The sequence below is a fragment of the Perissodus microlepis genome, chromosome 19 (genome assembly GCF_051167445.1).
Source record: "Perissodus microlepis isolate ML-2025 ecotype Zambia chromosome 19, ASM5116744v1, whole genome shotgun sequence".
Taxonomy (NCBI): Eukaryota; Metazoa; Chordata; class Actinopteri; order Cichliformes; family Cichlidae; genus Perissodus; species Perissodus microlepis.
The window spans coordinates 15,187,789-15,205,558 of NC_140479.1; the positions used below are offsets into that span (position 1 = coordinate 15,187,789).

Here is a 17,770-nt window from a genome sequence, read left to right on the forward strand (position 1 = left end):
TGTGATGAGTTTTGTTTCCTGTTTCTTCATTTAACTGTTCTGTGTTTAACAACCTCAACCTCCTCCCACTCAACCCTAACCTCCATCCCCTCCCTGACGTCCTCTCTTCCCCACAGACATTGTGGGCACTGCCCGTCCGGACGAGAAGGCAATCATGACCTACGTCTCTAGCTTCTACCACGCCTTCTCAGGCGCTCAGAAGGTATCCTGGATGCAGCGTCTCCTTCCTCCTCCTTCTCCTCTTCGCCTCACTCCCCTCTTTCCCTTTTTTCCACCTCCACGTGTTTCTCCTAACAGTATCCTTCTCTCTGCAGTGCACAACGCCCCCTGCAGGGGTCGTCTTCTTTACTTTCTGCATGGTTCACACTACCAAATGCATGATGGGACAAAAACACGCTGTTCTTAGAGGCAGTGAGTGCAAGTGTGTCTCCAGTCTACCTTGTTGTAATGGCACTGCAGGCTAGCAGAGCCACCCCTCATTAGGGTTTCATGGTGCTGAGCAAAAGCAGAGTGGGAAGTGTGGCGACGTTTATCTGATCAGAGTGATGGTGATTGGCTGTGATAACAGCAATGGCTTGACACAAATTAGCCTGAAGTGTATTACAGAAGGGGATATGTAACTGTTTAATTGGACGATTATGTTCAGCCCTCGGAGTGACAGCTTAAATTGAGAGTGAAGGAATGAATAAAATTAAAACTGGTGCTTCGTAGTCAAGCAGGAGGCTGGATATGTGGCAGCTGGTTACACACAGGAGTCCATTTCCCTGTTTCTTTACAGGAAAGAAGTGCTACTTTGGAGTTTCTCAGTGGGATAACGAATTCCTGTCTGTTAGTTTGACAACAGCGTACATAGAAGTACAACAGGAAATGTGAGACTGTGCTGCACCTCTGCAGCATCATGAGGCAGAAGTTATATAAGAGCCAAGTTCATCTAAGAGGCCCAGCAGTGGAGAGAGCACTTCACCACAGCTGTGTTTAAGCAACGTGCACCAAAAACGTCTGTGTTTATAAGTGGAGAGAGTGGTGTGCCTCATTGAGAGAAGTTAAACTACAGCTGGACTCTGGATTGCATCATAGATAAGGTGTGGGATGACATACAGCTGGCTCTCAATGCAACAAAATGAAAAGTTAAAACACTCAAGAAACCATTACTCCTTATAAAATGAATGTGTTTTCACTTCATGCTTCCACCTCCCACTTTGAATCAAGGCAAGCATCTCACTTTTCACGAGAAAAATTAAGAATCGCTAATAACAAGCAAACTTGAAGACCAACTGCAGGTAAACTAGAGATAACTTGTCACTGCACCCCCTGCTGGCCTTTTTTTGTCTCTGCACACTTTTACACTGGTGCCTTTTTCTCTTCCCTGTCCTCTCTCCTTTTCCTCTGTTCCCTTGGCAGATATCATTAGCACCTTGAGGCCAGATGAGAAGGCCGTCATGACTTATGTGTCGTGTTATTACCACGCATTCTCAGGCAAACAGAAGGTGAGAAATAAAACATAATAAAAAGTAAAAAAAAAAAAATATCACAAAATACCTGCTGTACTGATTGGCAGTATTTTTTGTCTTAGTTCTCTGAAGCTTTTTAGCATTTTTTTAGCTCATTGTTTGGGTTATACAGTTCCATGTTTCCATTCACTTACGCCTCCCTCATAGCAATGTTTACAGTGTCCAAAGAATATTCAAAAACCCTTACTGTACATGATTGGTCCAGCTTCAGACGGAAACAATAAGAGTTTACGTATTTAACATAATGGAGCATGCAGCAGCTAACAGGAAGAGTCTGTGGAGATGAAAAATGGAGCTAAAAGCAGGGTCTATGTTTTGTCACGTTTCCTACTACAATACCATAAGTTTCTAAAGAACATTTTCTCCTGTCCTGCAGTAAAGGCAGGGCACCCAGAGTTCTTCCTCTCTGCACAGCAAATCCTGATTATAGACTAGGTGGGAGTGGGATATCTGGTTGCTCTGACTTCATATTAAAACATTAAGCAATCCAAGAAACACACATATTTGCATTGCTGACATCATTGCTATCTGAAAATTGAGTTTATGTGCCTCGAAGTGCTATCGCTTGATGCATTTTTATTGTGGGTAGCTCCACTGGGAGACTTGGCTTATTCAGAGCCTCCTTATCTCCTCTCTTTCAGCAGTATATTGATCCCTGATACAATGTACACCCCTGCAACTAGTCCCTGCACTCTCAGTGGAATATATTATTCCAAAGACATGCCAAATCCGCTAAAGATCTCCGCAGCGAGTAATAGAGACTTATCACACATGCAGGATATCCGCTAAGTCTCCTGTACTTAAAATCTTTATTAGGATCCACTTCTTAATGGAGCTCTCATGAGAAGCAGGAGTCCGGAAACTGCTGCTGGCTGGCACACAGTTTTACAGCTCTGGCGTAGATTTCAGAAACAATGGGTGGAGGAACAGTTACTCCTCCTCTCTTTAACACCTCAGATTTCACCCTTTAGGGCAGATATTTAGCAATAAACACTATGAGTTAGACATTCCTATGTTGGAACGCTCTGCACGTGGAAATCCTCACATTAACTCAACAAAGTTAAATAACAGTATTGTTTTTTAAGGAAGTGTAATTCCTGATAATCAGGTTACAATTCAGTCTCTGATCCAAAAATAGATTCTGTGCTACATGATTATGTTGTTATTCCTTTTTCTCCCTTGTTCAAAAAAGGTGGCAGCAAGGAGACACGTGTGTATCACCTGTTTGCTACATGACAATGGAACATGAATATAAAAAACTATTAGTTATTTCTCTCATTGTGGAGGTTTCATTGAGCTTTGATGGAGTTTGTAGTTACACACATATTCCATCTTCTTTAAGGCCCAATTTTAAGTTATGGCCCCATAATTAATGTTTTTATTAACATTGGATCACATGGTCCATTTTTATTAGCGCATAGTCTGTGTGGCGAGGAGAGTGCCCAGAATTTTATCAGTTTGTCGCTCTTCTGTGCTTTGTTTTAGCTTCTTTCAGCTCTTAATTTTGCTGTCAGACATGCCAGTTTATTTCTTTTGTTTCTCAGTCAGTGTTGTCAAATGTTTAAAGTGAAAAGCTCAGTTAAACTTCACACTAGACAAAAGAACTCATTTTTAGCTGCTAAAGAGACAGGAGGGAATGTGAGGGAAAATTGCGATCATGCTCAAAATCTGTTATTTGGTAGAAATTTGAGGTGTTTAATGAGTTTTTCTGCTGTCCCAAAGGGGCTAAAAAATTAGTAATTGCAAGTTTAAGGGCTTGAATCAAAAAAGGAATGTGAAAAGAATCAAAGAACTATGATCTCTAGGTTTTAATGCGGGACCTATTATGATAAAATTTCCTTTAATTGTTCCATTAAAAATATTTGTTATATCAAGTCTTGGTGCGCCCCCTTAGTTTTTCCACTGTCTGAAACAAACAATCTCTTCGAGTTGACTTTCTTCTGACCTGAAGGTTTGAGCAGCAGGTCTGTGGGGCTTCTGCTGATCATACAGAAGAGACACAAAATAGGGCAGTGTCCACAGTGGCACCGCAGATAAATGGGAAGATGGTTTTCACCTTAATAATTTTTCCCTCTGGTCGCTGTGATGTCACAACAAAGTAATTCATGAAAGAGGTCCTGGCTGTCGAGCCTTTCATTAAACAGGCCCAGCATGCAAACATTTGCTCACAGAAGCACGACCGGCACATCATGGCTCTCCTTTTAAGGCAACTCCTGGTGGAACCCCCGGAGCATGTCTCTGACCGAGCCAAGTTTCCCCTGTGATCTCTTAACAAAAGAGGCTGGAAACAGTCCTCAGTGTGGGATGCCAGGCTGTGAACTATGAAATGGGGCAGGAGGGAGACTCGGGTTTAGCTTACTGAGTCTGTGCACTCTCTAAAAGGACACTGCTGCAAGGCTGTGCTGCCTTTTCAATCAATACATTTACTTGTCAAGCACTTCAGAGGTATATTGCCAATGGTTTTGATTTGCTGCAGTCGCAGATGGAGTTTCTTGTTTTATTCTAAAAACTGTGTCTGGGTGTGCTGCATTTCTCAGCTAAAATCTGCTGCATATTTTCCAGACTTTATGCATGTCACTTCAGTTTCTGCTTGTATTTTCTTTCAGAATTCTTTTCTCTTTACAGCATTTTCATCTTACACACAACAGGTTACCCGACTACATATCGTCACAGTGACTTATTCATACATTGTGCATTCAGTATTAAAGACTGAGAGAGGTGTTATGTCAGAGATGAGCCCCTCTGTTCCCCCCACTGGGCTTCACTCTACATTTCTCCAGTCAGAGCTCTCTTTATGTAGGTTGAGAGGCTAAAATAACACTATTTGCTGCTGCTATGCTATAAAAAGATAGTGTTGCAGAGAGAACGCTGCCCCTACACCTGATGGCAGGTACAGTTTAATGCATCATTGTTACAGCTCTCTGAGTTGTCACCGTTGCTCTCTAGAGTCATGCCTGCTGGAAACAGGCTGGACTCTATTTAATCTTGGGGCATTTCATTGACGTTCTCAGTACAGCACACACGTCCAGGCATCATTATACATTATAGGTATGGTAACATGCAATGACTGTCCTGATTTTACTTCCCTGCAGAGCTGTTGCTGATGTATTGCTTTATTCCCTAAAAATGACTCATTTGGGAAATCTTGGAGTGCTTCTGTGTAGGCAGTATGGATGGATGGATGCAGTCAGATCAAATATATCACCTGTGGCACAGTCACCAGTTAGATATGCAAGGAACATAAGAGATAGCTGCATAACACCAAGGCTCAAAATTTGCTCTCTCTCTCAGCTGTGGGTCTCACTCTGTTTCCCCCCCTCGCTCCCGCCATTTAGGCAGAGACAGCGGCCAACAGGATCTGCAAGGTGCTGGCTGTCAACCAAGAGAATGAGCAGCTGATGGAGGACTATGAGAAGCTGGCCAGTGATGTGAGCACACCCCAGTTTTTATCCTTTAATTGCCCTGCAACTTCTCTCCCCCCCCCCCCCCCCTTTCTGTTTTCCTCACCCTTACTGCACCACTCCCTCACCTCCTACCCCTGGGGGTGTTTGTGCTCTAAACAGGTATAAACATGGCAGATCAAGATAACCAGCGGCCAGACAAACAGGTTTTAGACATAGAAGTGCACCAGATAAAATCTGATTTTATGGTAGTCGGTCTGTTTTCTCTCTCATTTTATACCATTTGCTTATAAATGAGGTTTTTTGATGTAGCAGAGAATTAGACCAGGTTGGTAAAGTACATGCTGCATGATAACATTATAGAGTTACCTCACAGTTATGTACATTGTCACAGATTAAACAAACAGATATGAACTTTCCGTGTTTATTTAATTCTATCCTTACGTATTTACCTACCACAGTACCGTTGGGCAGGTTCAGGCTAGCACTTTATGCCACTGAAGCTGAGACTTTTATCTCTCATGACAAAAGAAAGTATGTCTATTTCCCCAAATGATGAACAATTCCTTGAAAAAAATCAGTGGATTTTTAGAAGTTAACTGTTTATTAAAAACTATTTTAAAAAGACTTATTTTTGGTGCATTCCTGTTGTAAAGTCAGGTTAATTTAAGTGAACTTTCAATACAAAAATATTTGTGTATATCTGATGCTGTGTTATGGATAATGGTAAAGAAAATGAGAGAAAACATACAAAAAGACACAAAACATACATTTCGTTGCAATCAGTTAGTAAAACGTAACTAGTCAACTAATTATCTCACCTTATATTCTTTCTTCACATGTCAATCACATCCAACACATCTCATCTTCTTCCTCTCTGACGATCATTACGCTCCATTTTCTGTGATTTGCATGGTTCTTCTTCCCCATTCATTTCCATGAACTCATTTTCCCTCCATCTGCCTCCTCATAATCTCATCCTTTACCACACACGCATACATACATACACTTTTCCACGCATTACACAACACCCCAGTTGCTGGAGTGGATCCGTCGCACCATCCCCTGGCTGGAGAACCGAATGCCGGAGAACACCATGCAGGCCATGCAGCAGAAACTGGAGGACTTCAGAGATTATCGCCGCCTCCACAAGCCGCCCAAAGTGCAGGAAAAGTGCCAGTTGGAGATCAATTTCAACACCCTGCAGACCAAGCTGAGGCTCAGCAACAGGCCTGCGTTCATGCCCTCTGAGGGAAAGATGGTCTCGGTAAGTCAGGGCAGTTTCTGAAAGAACAAACTTGAAAAAGTTTGAGATGTCAGAAAACATTGTAACTTTTTTTACTCTAACTATTTTTGCATTTTCTACTATTACATAATATGAATAATTACGCCGTGACAACAATTACATAAACATTTTACAATTTGTAAAGTCTCAAAACATCAGGAGGCATTTTTCCCATTATAACTGTGAAATAAGTAGTATACGAACAAATCGAATAAGATTCCACCAACTGTAACTTCACTGTTTTCAATTCCCTTTTGGTTCAGTCTTAAAGCTTTCATTATTAACTGAAAAAGGCAATAAAGCCTCATCTGCAAAGCATTTATCAAAGCTCAAATACAGCCAGACAAAAGTAACAACTGCTTTTGAACTTCTAAATGGCTCAAACGGCAAGTTTCTAAAACCATTTTTGTGTAATTAAGGTGCTCAACATTTGCACATGCAAATTCCAAGCAATTTGAATGCATGTAAAACATTAAGCATTTTCAAACAGTGCAACAAATAGTACCTTAACATTTTACACTCAAGGTTTAGCAGTCTCAGCTCCACGTTGAGGACTGATCTAAACAGAATAAGTCGTCACTCCTTAAGTAGAATATATACAGTTGCTAAGTACAGACTTAAGACAGTGAGCCATAAAAGTAAATGTGAGGTTTAAGTAAAGTAATGCTAGGTTGTGGATGTGTGTATTTGTAAAATAATATATGTAGTCACAGAACATGAAAGCTGTTTTGTTTACTTGGATTTATAGCTCAGATTTTCATCCGTTGAAGTCACAGCCTGTTTTAGACTGTTTCTCCTTTGCCTCATGCAGGACATTAACAATGCATGGGGAAATCTAGAAGGAGCAGAGAAAGGCTATGAAGAATGGCTCCTCAACGAGATCCGCAGGCTGGAGAGACTCGACCACCTGGCAGAGAAGTTCAGGCAGAAAGCAGCCATCCACGAAGCCTGGACTGAAGGTAACGAACCAGAGCGCTCCTGTGTTTAGTGCTGTGTGGCTGAGGTAAAGTAAAAATGCAGAAGTATAGGTGGGAGATATTTTAGCTTTAATGATATACTTTCTGTGTCTCCCCCTGAAGGTAAAGAGGACATGCTGCAGAAGCGGGACTATGAGACGGCCTCTCTGTCAGAGATTAAGGCTTTGCTGAAAAAACACGAGGCCTTTGAGAGTGACCTGGCGGCACACCAGGACCGCGTGGAGCAGATTGCAGCCATTGCACAGGAGTTAAAGTAAGAGAAGTGAACAGATGGAAATCGTAAATTGTTCAGGAACCTTCTGTGGATCAATAAAAGGATGAAGTAGAGTTGGATAATTTAAGGGCTCTGTGCATTTACAGCTTGCCTGTTTGCACAGTAAGAGCTGAGCCTACAACTAGGACATTCTGCTCATTCTCATTTCACGCCACATAAAACACAAAATCAACAAATCAAGATGACAGACAAACAGGAACAAAATTCTTATCTATGAAAGATGATTAATGTGAGTTAAAGCTGCTCTGCTGCAGATAACGAGCCACTTGTGTTCCTGTCTCTTTTGTGCTCCAGTGAGCTGGACTACTATGACTCCCCCAGTGTTAACGCTCGCTGCCAGCGGATCTGCGACCAGTGGGACGCTCTGGGAGGTCTGACCCAGAAACGCAGCGAGGCTCTGCAGGTAACATGGGACAAGCCCAAAGGGAATCGAAAGTAAACAACCTAGCAAAGAGTCACATTTCTGACTCGCTTTAAAGAACTCACTTTAAAGTGTTTTAAATTCCCCCTGTCCTTCTTTATGCTGGTGAGGGCAAAAATTTAGAGATGAAAGAGTTTTTCCTCACAGTGAGAAACTGTGACGACAATTTCAGAGTTTCTGCTGGCCTTGAAAAGCCTTTCAAGTTTAGAGACTTTATTTGTGAAGATATAACCCCCCAAATCCCTCTGAGCTCTGTGAATGCTCATGCAAAAAAATAAGCCTCCGCGAATTCTTGAATTTCACCCAAATAAACTTTGAAGGTCAATAAAAACCCTGTAAATTTATGTTTATCTCATTTTTAATGCTCAACAGAGAACAGAGAAGCTCCTTGAAACCATCGACCAGCTGTACCTTGAGTTTGCCAAAAGAGCGGCTCCGTTCAACAACTGGATGGAGGGCGCAATGGAGGACCTGCAGGATACATTTATTGTCCACACCATTGAAGAGATCCAGGTGAGATGGGGAAAAATACATGCGACTTTAGGGAATAAATAGAATTGTCAGCCTTTAAACACACAGCAGGGGTTATGTAGCTGCGAAGTTAACGCAGGTATTTGTTCGTTTGGTGCTTCTTTACTTTCTTGATGAGCGTTGGCTAAGCAGCTATCATCTATGTCAAGTTAATGTGAAGAAGCAACATATTGCCTGCTACCTTAACAGCGTATTGCACCTTCTAGTGGTACATAATGGTAATAAATGAACATATGACCAAGTTGACATATCTTCAGTATACTAAATAGATGCTTTGGATAAGTCATAATGGTTGTTACTTTACATTTTGCTGAGTACTTCTTATGATGTGAGACTACTAAAATCATAAATATGCTAAGATTTATGGTTTTATTTCATGACTACATTATTATATGGAAACAAATTCTCCAAAACTTTTGCTCCTAGCTAGTCCAACACCGTCTGTTTTAGAAAGATCATTCAAACTCTAAAATGACCGGCTCAATTGTGCAAAGTGTGCTTCTGTAAAGTTTTGGTGTACGATTTACCATTATCTAAATATTTAACGACTTGTCACACAAAAAACAAATTCCATTAATTTCAGTTCCATTCAGTATTCAGAGCCTTTGATCTGTGGGCTAGAACAGGGAAGGAAGCAACAGCAGAGTTCAACAGGAATGGGCTCTCTTTTGTCCTCACCCCCAACCAGCTGTAGCAGATTGCTGCCCTTCCTAAGCCTGGATCTGCCAGAGGGTTCTTCTCGTTAAAAAGGGAATTTTTCTTTCCCGCTGTCACCAAGTGCTTGATCTGATTGTTGGAGTTTTCTCTGTAATATTTCAGGGTCCTGAGGTGACTGCTGTTGTCATTTGGCACAATATAAATAAAACTGAATTTAATTTAATTTTAAGGTCAAATGACTCCAGGAGTATTCTAAGATCATATGAAAATTATGAACTGGACAACAGGCAGGGTGTTTTTGCTACTTAATGATTAAGCAGTGATAACATGAGCTGACTGTTTGTTTTGAATTTCTCTCTATAGCTGCTTAGCACTGAAATTGGGGAGCCTATTGTTAACAGTTAAGCACTTCCAGGTTTGTTTGCACTATTGTGTGAGGTACTTCCTCTTTGCCACAAATCATGTTTGATCTAACAGAGGAGAATTCCAGCCCAGTGGCAGGATGGCTGTAACAGAAAGCTTTCATAAAATAAAGCACTGTCTGGGGCCTCTTTAAAACTGAATTTTTTAAATTAAAAACTCTCAGCAGGTGGATGTTGTTCTCTTCTGATGGGCTTCAGACTTAAATCTGAAAAATCTATCAAACAGATTTGACACAGACACACAGACATGGATCTTCTCATCTCACTCACAGCAGGAATGCAATTAAACACAATATCAAATTTTGACTTTGTCAGATTCTGGTATAAAACCATAAAAGCAGATGCAAGCAGACCTAAGCAAGTTTGTCTTAACTAATGAATCAATCAAGAGAACAAAAATGAAAATGCAGTTGTTTGAATCAACACTTCATCAGACTGAGGAAGCTTATATTACATGTGTTTTGTTTTGGCTGCTTCTTTTTTAAATAAAACTTTCGTTATATAAGTTTCATATCACTACAGTTTTTAGGCAAAAAAATTCAAACTCTAATTTTTTTATATTTCATAATTCACAAAAAAGGCTAGTCGTCCTAATTGTTTGTCTACATTTTGTGTCTCAGGGATTAAGCACAGCCCACGAGCAGTTCAAAGCCACGCTACCAGAGGCTGACAAAGAGCGCTTGGCCATCCTGGGAATTCACAATGAGATTGCCAAAATTGTGCAGACCTATCACGTGAATATTGCCGGCACCAACCCCTATACTACCATCAACCCACAGGAGATTAATGCCAAATGGGACAAGGTAACATAATCAATAAACATATAAAATATTATGTTTTTTGTTTTCATTTGTTGGCGTTTTCATGTGTGGGGTTTTTTTTCCTTTTTTTTTCTGTGCATGATGAGTGAAAATTTGGGGTCTAGTGCATTTTTTTCCCCTTTCAGTTATCCATTCCCTTCTTAATCCAGATTTTTAAGTGATCTGGACTGTCCATACATCGAACGAACGAACGAACGAAAGAAAGAAAGAAAACCTGTGAAGGAAATAAAAGCAAAAATGTACACGACAAAAACTTTGGATGAGGCATAACATAGTAAATAATAGAGGTCTTGGAAGAAGAGTTGGTAAAGAGAAAAACATCAGGGAAAGAAAAGCTTGTTTTGTGTCATGTTGGTTTTTATTACTTTTTAATATTTAATCAGTCAGAATACAAACCCACATTTTATTGCCTACAATTCTGCATAATAATTCAGAGATAATTAAATTTAGAACAAAAGACGGGGAGAAAAAGGCAGGCAACAAAAGAGACAACAAAGAAAATGTGAGCTCTTTAAAGTAATGTAAAATGAGTATGGCAGCTCCAGTCAAAGCAAATTCGTGCTTTGGTAAGCTTTAGTGGCATAAGAGATTTATTTTTATATTCAGTAAGGGAATAAGAACTTGTGTTATGAAAAGAGTGAAGTGCTGAGAGAAGATCTTTTTTTTTTTTTTTTTTTTTAAATGGGGGGGAAGAGTTTCTCCATTCAGGTTGCGTTGTTCCCATCTTTATTATAGCCACACGAGTCAGTATTAACGCACTTGGGTGTTTCCATCAATCTCCCGGCTGCTGTAGGTCAGGCAGCTGGTGCCGCAGCGCGACCAGGCTTTGATTGAAGAGCACGCCCGGCAGCAGAACAACGAGCGTCTGCGCAGACAGTTTGCCAACCAGGCCAATGTCATCGGGCCTTGGATCCAAACCAAGATGGAGGTCAGTGTGAGCAGAAACCGCAGTCGGAGGAGCACGTTATAAGTTGAGAATGAGGCCAGAGTGATGGTTTGGTCTTTAGGTCTGAACTAGAGGTTATTAGTTTTTTTTTCCTGTCACAGAATTTCATATTCAATTTCATATTAAATAATGATAAAATATATAAGACTTTAGTTTTGGCTTTTTGATAGTTGCTCTTATTTGGTGTTAAAATATTATTTGATAACACTTTGAAATGTGGGAGCTACTATAGCCTTATATAAAGGAGACATTTTTATGTTCTTGAAAGCTTGATCCAGGTGGTACTTACATAATGGTGACATATGTTATATTCAGTAAAATAGCAGAGATGCTGCCCTTTAAAAAGAAAATAATTGATGAACGAAAAGCTTCAAAGCCAGGCTGTGGTATTTGATTTTTGACTATTCTTGAATGGATTCATGTATGCATGTCCTCTCCGCTGTGACTCATTGTTCTCATTAAAAGGTGTCATAACCTTCTCTGTGTGCTTACACAGGAAATTGGCCGCATCTCAATCGAGATGCACGGCACCCTGGAGGACCAGCTGACGCACCTCCGCCAGTACGAGAAAAGCATCGTCAACTACAAGCCAAAGATTGACCAGCTGGAGGGAGACCACCAGCTCATTCAGGAAGCTCTCATCTTTGACAACAAGCACACCAACTACACCATGGAGGTAAACATTTCTTCTGGCACCAACAAATATTCACATTACTGTTCCTAATTTCACTTCTCACTCCGGCTTTTTGACTCGTCTGTCTGACTTGGCTGTGTCCTGTGAATACTTTGGTTTTCTTGGTTTCCAAACACTACAGAACAATAGATGGCGGTATGTTTACATGCCCACAAGAAGGCCTTTAAGAATATGGAACTTTTGGCGGTTTACCATCTGGTCTTCAGTGTACAGTATCAACTTTCTGGCTCATGAGCCAAGTTTTGGGGAACTATCCCCGCCAAGAATAGCTTTTACAAGCCAAACTAATTTGTATTTTGGCTGCATAATTACAGACATATTTTCCAAACTTTTATGTAGGCATCTGTCCAGAATCAGCTACTGGGAAGCAACAAAAGCACCTCGTCTACTGTTTTTTAGTAAATGAAGGACATTCTTTTTTCTTATGAGAGTAGATCTCTTCTTAATCTACTTTCTTGTTGTCTCACACAACAAATTACATGAAAATATTAAAACCAGCAATAAATTCACTAAAAGCTCACTGGTGTATTTCTGTGCCAGCGAGCTCTACTGTTGTCCAAAAATTAGAGAAGAAACACATCTGTTAGCCGTGATGTCGCCCTTTGTTTAAGGGTCAGTCCCGTATATACAGTCCTCTCCATACACCACAGGTGTCGAACTCCAGGCCTCGAGGACCGCTCTCCTGCTTGTTTTCCAACTAACCTGCCCTTGTAGCTTCTTATTGGCAAAGCACACCTGATCCAGGTAATCAGCTGCAGGTAGGGCAAGGATATCTCAAAAACAAGCAGGATGCTGACCCTCGAGGACGGGAGTTTGACACCCCTGCCTTACACGCACTGATCTGCAGTTGAAACTAGTCCCCAGCAAGTAGAATATTGGCTCCTGTTGCAATGTTTGCCATGCTCGGCTGGTTTAGTAAACTATTTTGCATATTTGTTTGTGTTTTGACCATTTTCTAGTTGCACATATTTGAGCAGAATCTAATGGATTTGAACCCTGAATACCACACGCTGTAAAATCAGTGCTGATAGATGGTTTAAACATGGTTTTGCTGTTTTTATGGGCTTTGTTGACATGAACATAGTTTGGAGGATGCTGTTTTATACACAGCTGAGTGAATTGTACTCAGTCTGGAGTGCGGTTGATAGACAGCCATCATTTTTCACTGTAATCTTTGTACCTGTTAGAGCAAAAGGGCAGACAAATAATAGAATGTGCATTATCAAAGCATTCAGATAGTTGTTCTAACATTTTATTCTTCAAAAGTTCAATTTACAGTCTATATCTGACACATCTGCCTTGTACTGAGCTGCAATTTTCCTCTTCTCTTTACACAGGACATAAAACAATCTACAAACCACCTCGGCTAAAGCTCAGCTAAAACCAGTCCCTCTGAAACTCTTCTTTAGCCCACCTTAACACTTCCTTTGTCTTCATCTTTCTCTCCCCTCCAGCACATCCGTGTGGGCTGGGAGCAGCTGCTCACCACCATCGCTCGTACCATCAACGAAATCGAGAACCAGATCTTGACACGAGACGCCAAGGGCATCAGCCAGGAGCAGCTTAACGAGTTCCGGGCTTCCTTCAACCACTTCGACAGGGTCAGTACTCGCACTGTGCAGACACACTGGAGAGGTCCGGACATTTGCAGACAGCTTTAGTTTGTTTTAAACTTGTGACTATTTTGACATTTGGGAAATATGCTTTTAGGTTCCTTCACTAACAAATTTGATGCACCTCTCATGTTTGTCTGATAATCGACATCGGACACTAGCTGGTTAATTAGCATGCTGTACCTCATTTGCATTCAGCAAATGAGATGAAAAGGTTTCAAAGTGCAAGTTGCACAGTTTGACAAGGGTATTAACTCAGACTGTTTCCTGGCCAGGTCTTTGGGGTTTCTACACATACACACACCAATAGCAACAACCTCAAACCTCTTTGGGATGTGCCAAAAATTCCTCTATGCAGGAAAAACTCTGAGGTGCCCTTTTGTGAGCTTTATGAGCTCTAGCCTAACCATGTACTGCCTCTACTATTAGACAATGCATTTTCCCGAAATGTCAAACTATTCTTCTGCAGATTTAAGTAACACTGTGGCATGTGGAGTCACTCATTTTTCTGTATATTCAGACATCACCAGCAAAGCAAAGAAGATGAGGTGAGGCTGTATAACCTAACCGGTTTGAGATAATTTTTTTTATCCTGTCATGCTGCCCGACGTGTGGCTAACAGCGATCCTTTAACCAGAAACTTGAAGAAAATGAGTGTGTAGAGTAGAGTTGTTTGTGGAACGCGTAAGGGTGCACCCAAGGGTTATGGCTGGGTTGAAAAGAGACTTACAGTTCAGTGACGCAACATTCATCTTTAAAAGCTTTCAGACATTTTTGGAAAAGTGGTAGTCTGGCAGAATGAGCCTCAAGGCTCAGCTGGATGCTTTTGTGATACGTGAAATTAAGATGGAACAGAAGAGGAATATTAAAGTTCACATTACAGGCTTTCCTTTCCATAGCTGCCTCTGTAAAGCTCCTTCTCCTATCTCCAGAGCTTAGTGTTTACACTGGCGCAGACATGTCAGGAGCAGCATCAATTATGGATGAGATTTTATTTATCTCCACCACACCACCCCCGCACATTACCATAAGTTCATGCCTTCATCCGGAGCCATCCTATTGTTAATCACTACCTGAGCTCAATAATCAGAGTCCACAGGAGCACAAATGTAGACCTCGTCCTGCTTTGGTTTACACATGTTTAGCTGAGCTTTCAGCTAAACATGAGTTGGTAGATGTGATGGGGACCTAAAGTGCTGCAATTATCTGCTTTTTAAATTCTACTGAGGATAAAAGCAAAACGTATTTCCTGGTTGTCTCAGGATTCACATCTTTCTCTGAAGGTTATCTTTGTTCATGTTTAATGAACAGCTTTTCTGACATTGCTTGATTAGCCAGATATTAAGCCAGATTAGCCAATACTGAAAAAAATAACTGAATAATGATGGTGGTTACAGCTTCTCAAATGGGAATAGTTGAGGTTTACTTCATCTTCTCTCATATTAAACTGAAAATGTTTGTTTTCGAAACCCAAACTGACGCTCTTAAACCATCTGATTTTGTGATTTAAAAAAAAAAAGACTTCTGATTGTGAGAAGTGTTTTATGACGTGCTCACTCCAGTGTTTTGCTGTAAAAAGAAAGCTCTGCTTCTAAGAAGGATAATCATTGTGTTGCTAAGTACATGTGCCATCAATGATATCGATAACCTCTCCACAAGGTCCTGTAGTCTGCCTGCCACACTGCACATTAACGCCTCTGAATGCCTCGCCAAGCATGGCAGCACTGCTGCCACCGTGTGTTCACCTGCCAGATCCTAATGAATATGCACTGTGTTCTCTGTTTTCTATCTCTTGTGCATGGCCCTCTTCACCCCCTCACCTCTTTTTGCCCCCACCGTGCATGGTGCACTACCCCCTCCCCCCACCAACTTCTACTCCTTCCCCACCAACACCACCTCACCTGTCCTGCCCCCTTCCACCACCACTCCCTCACCTCACCACCACTGACACCCCTGTATGTGTTGCTGCATGGCCTGTGGCCCCGACGCCTCGCCTGGCACTGGCCTCCCACACCCCAGGACCACTCGGGCACTCTGGGCGCGGAGGAGTTCAAGGCCTGCCTGATCAGCCTGGGCTTCGATATCGCCAACGATGCACAGGTACTTAATTGTAGCCACGCCCTTGCGGTGAGAGGTTTAACTGGTTTCTTTTTTTTGTTTTTCTTTGGCTTTTTCCCCCTTATACTTCAATCCCTCCCCTTCTATTCTATTCTTGCTTTTCTTCCTCCTCTCTACATGTCCCTCTGTGGTTTCCCCCTCACCTTGCAACATCCACATCACGGATTGTGTGGATTTCTTCCTTAATTCTACTCTTTTTTTAACCTTTAATGCTTCACATGGCTATCCCTGCCCCTCCTTCTCTGTTTCTCTCTTTTCCACCTGGTTTTGTTTTTCCCTCGCTGACATCTTATAGAAGAGAACAGGAATCATGGACCCTGAAGACTTCAAAACCTGCCTTATCTCCATGGGTTACAACCTGGTAAAGCCATGTGCAGTTTTCAAGTATGACCATTTGTTTATGTGTTAGTAACGAGAAGCGGTAATGAGATTTTTTTTTAACCTTAAATATGATCAAATACTGTGCTGTTGATGTTATTTTGGACTTGTATAATTTTTTTAAGTGCAATTCAATTTATTCTGAACTGCTTAAAATTTGCTTGTTTATTACATGCACATTAACAGTAGGACAAATATATCACTGCATGCAGGGTGTCAGTCATTTGCTGTGCTTTGTGCATCGTCTCTCATACATCCTCTCTGTTACCACAGGGTGAAAACGAGTTCTCCCGCATCATGAGCATAGTGGATCCCAACAGAATGGGCCTCGTCACCTTCCAGGCATTCATCGACTTTATGTCCCGCGAAACAGCCGACACAGACACTGCCGACCAAGTCATGGCCTCCTTCAAAGTTCTGGCAGGGGATAAGGTAAAGTATTATATTAAACAACACACAGCCTATATATATTGGTAAAAATTAAACATAGATAATTCTGAAGCTTAATCCTTTAGAATTGCACTTAAAGTGGTCATAGTTAATAACTGAGAGCTAACAATGAATGGCATGACTACCATAAGTACACAGGAGATTATCAGCAATATCTGCAATACATCTCAGCTCTGCAGCGCTTTTGACCATCATCGTTTGGTTTCCTGGCTTTTTCTATTAGCTTATGTTTGTCTAATTTTGTAACATCTCTTGTTTGTTTTTGTTATGCCTGTTTAGAATTACATCCTAGCTGATGAGCTCCGCAGGGAGCTGCCTCCAGACCAGGCCGAGTACTGCATCGCTCGCATGGCCCCGTACACTGGCCCCGACGGTGTCCCCGGAGCCCTCGACTACATGTCGTTCTCCACCGCCCTGTATGGAGAGAGCGACCTCTGAACACTGTCAGTCGTCCTGGCGCGGGACCACCAGCCTACTCTAATCAACCGCCACGTCCTCCGAAATGCCCAGTCACCACCCTCCTGTTCCTTTTTTTTTTTTTTTTTTTTTTTTTTTTTTGTATGTCTCTGGCCTTATCTTTTTGTCATTATCCTATGTCTCCTCCTGCTTTTCTCCCCCTCCACCTGTCCAGCCTCTCCACCGCTCCCTCACACTCTGTCTCCGTTGTATTTGCTTCCCACGCAATGCAGCAGCTCTCCAGGTTTACAAAGAGGGAGAGACAAAAATATTTTTTCTGTTTTTATTTTCTTGTTGTCATTGTTTTTCTTCATGAAATGAATAAAGTTAACATATTTTATTATACTGAACAAAAAAGGTATTTTTCTTCACCTGATTGAAAATAAGAGACAACAATTGTAATAAAGAAAAAAATGCTATACTTTCTCTTCTAATTTTGTTTGCTCCAGGAATCATCAGTGGCATTTTTTTTCTCCAAAGAGGGTTAAGTGGGGAGTTTGTGCCTGTAGTATATTTTCTTACATCTTTAAACTACCTGTATGACTCCTAAAATCCAAAGAAAAGCTGGTAGCCAGTATATGTGTATATATAGACATTTTAGGCCATCTACTCATCGGAAGGTTGGTGTATTCCTGGCTGCTCCAGTCTGCATGCCAATGTACCCTTGAGAAAAACACTGAACACCAGGTTGCTCTCTGATGCATCCATCAGATTATGAATGTATGTGAATGTTACACAGAAACTAGAAATAGTGCTCGAATGAATGGGTGAATGAGACATTTTTTACACAGAGCTTTGATTGCTCAAGTAGAGTA

The 17,770-nt window shown here is 41.3% G+C and overlaps 1 protein-coding gene across 7 annotated transcripts in view; it reads left to right on the plus strand.

Moving 5' to 3' along the window:
* actn1 (actinin, alpha 1) overlaps window positions 1-17,376 on the plus strand; it is a 56,704-nt gene extending 39,328 nt beyond the window's left edge. For 2 of the 7 annotated variants that reach the window (XM_084914554.1, XM_084914559.1), the window contains exons 8-22: window positions 1,402-1,487; window positions 4,847-4,939; window positions 5,949-6,179; window positions 7,009-7,156; window positions 7,277-7,427; window positions 7,743-7,851; window positions 8,242-8,382; window positions 10,100-10,282; window positions 11,094-11,228; window positions 11,743-11,922; window positions 13,395-13,541; window positions 15,573-15,653; window positions 15,967-16,032; window positions 16,323-16,481; window positions 16,779-17,376. In XM_084914554.1, the coding sequence (XP_084770680.1) occupies window positions 1,402-1,487; window positions 4,847-4,939; window positions 5,949-6,179; window positions 7,009-7,156; window positions 7,277-7,427; window positions 7,743-7,851; window positions 8,242-8,382; window positions 10,100-10,282; window positions 11,094-11,228; window positions 11,743-11,922; window positions 13,395-13,541; window positions 15,573-15,653; window positions 15,967-16,032; window positions 16,323-16,481; window positions 16,779-16,937 (2,069 nt within the window). In that variant the 3' untranslated portion in view covers window positions 16,938-17,376. Of the gene's footprint in view, window positions 1-116; window positions 203-1,401; window positions 1,488-4,846; window positions 4,940-5,948; window positions 6,180-7,008; window positions 7,157-7,276; window positions 7,428-7,742; window positions 7,852-8,241; window positions 8,383-10,099; window positions 10,283-11,093; window positions 11,229-11,742; window positions 11,923-13,394; window positions 13,542-15,572; window positions 15,654-15,966; window positions 16,482-16,778 lie in introns of those variants that run through there. The other 5 variants (XM_084914555.1, XM_084914556.1, XM_084914557.1 and 2 more) reach the window with 5 other exon arrangements.
* The last annotated feature ends 394 nt before the right edge of the window (window positions 17,377-17,770 follow it).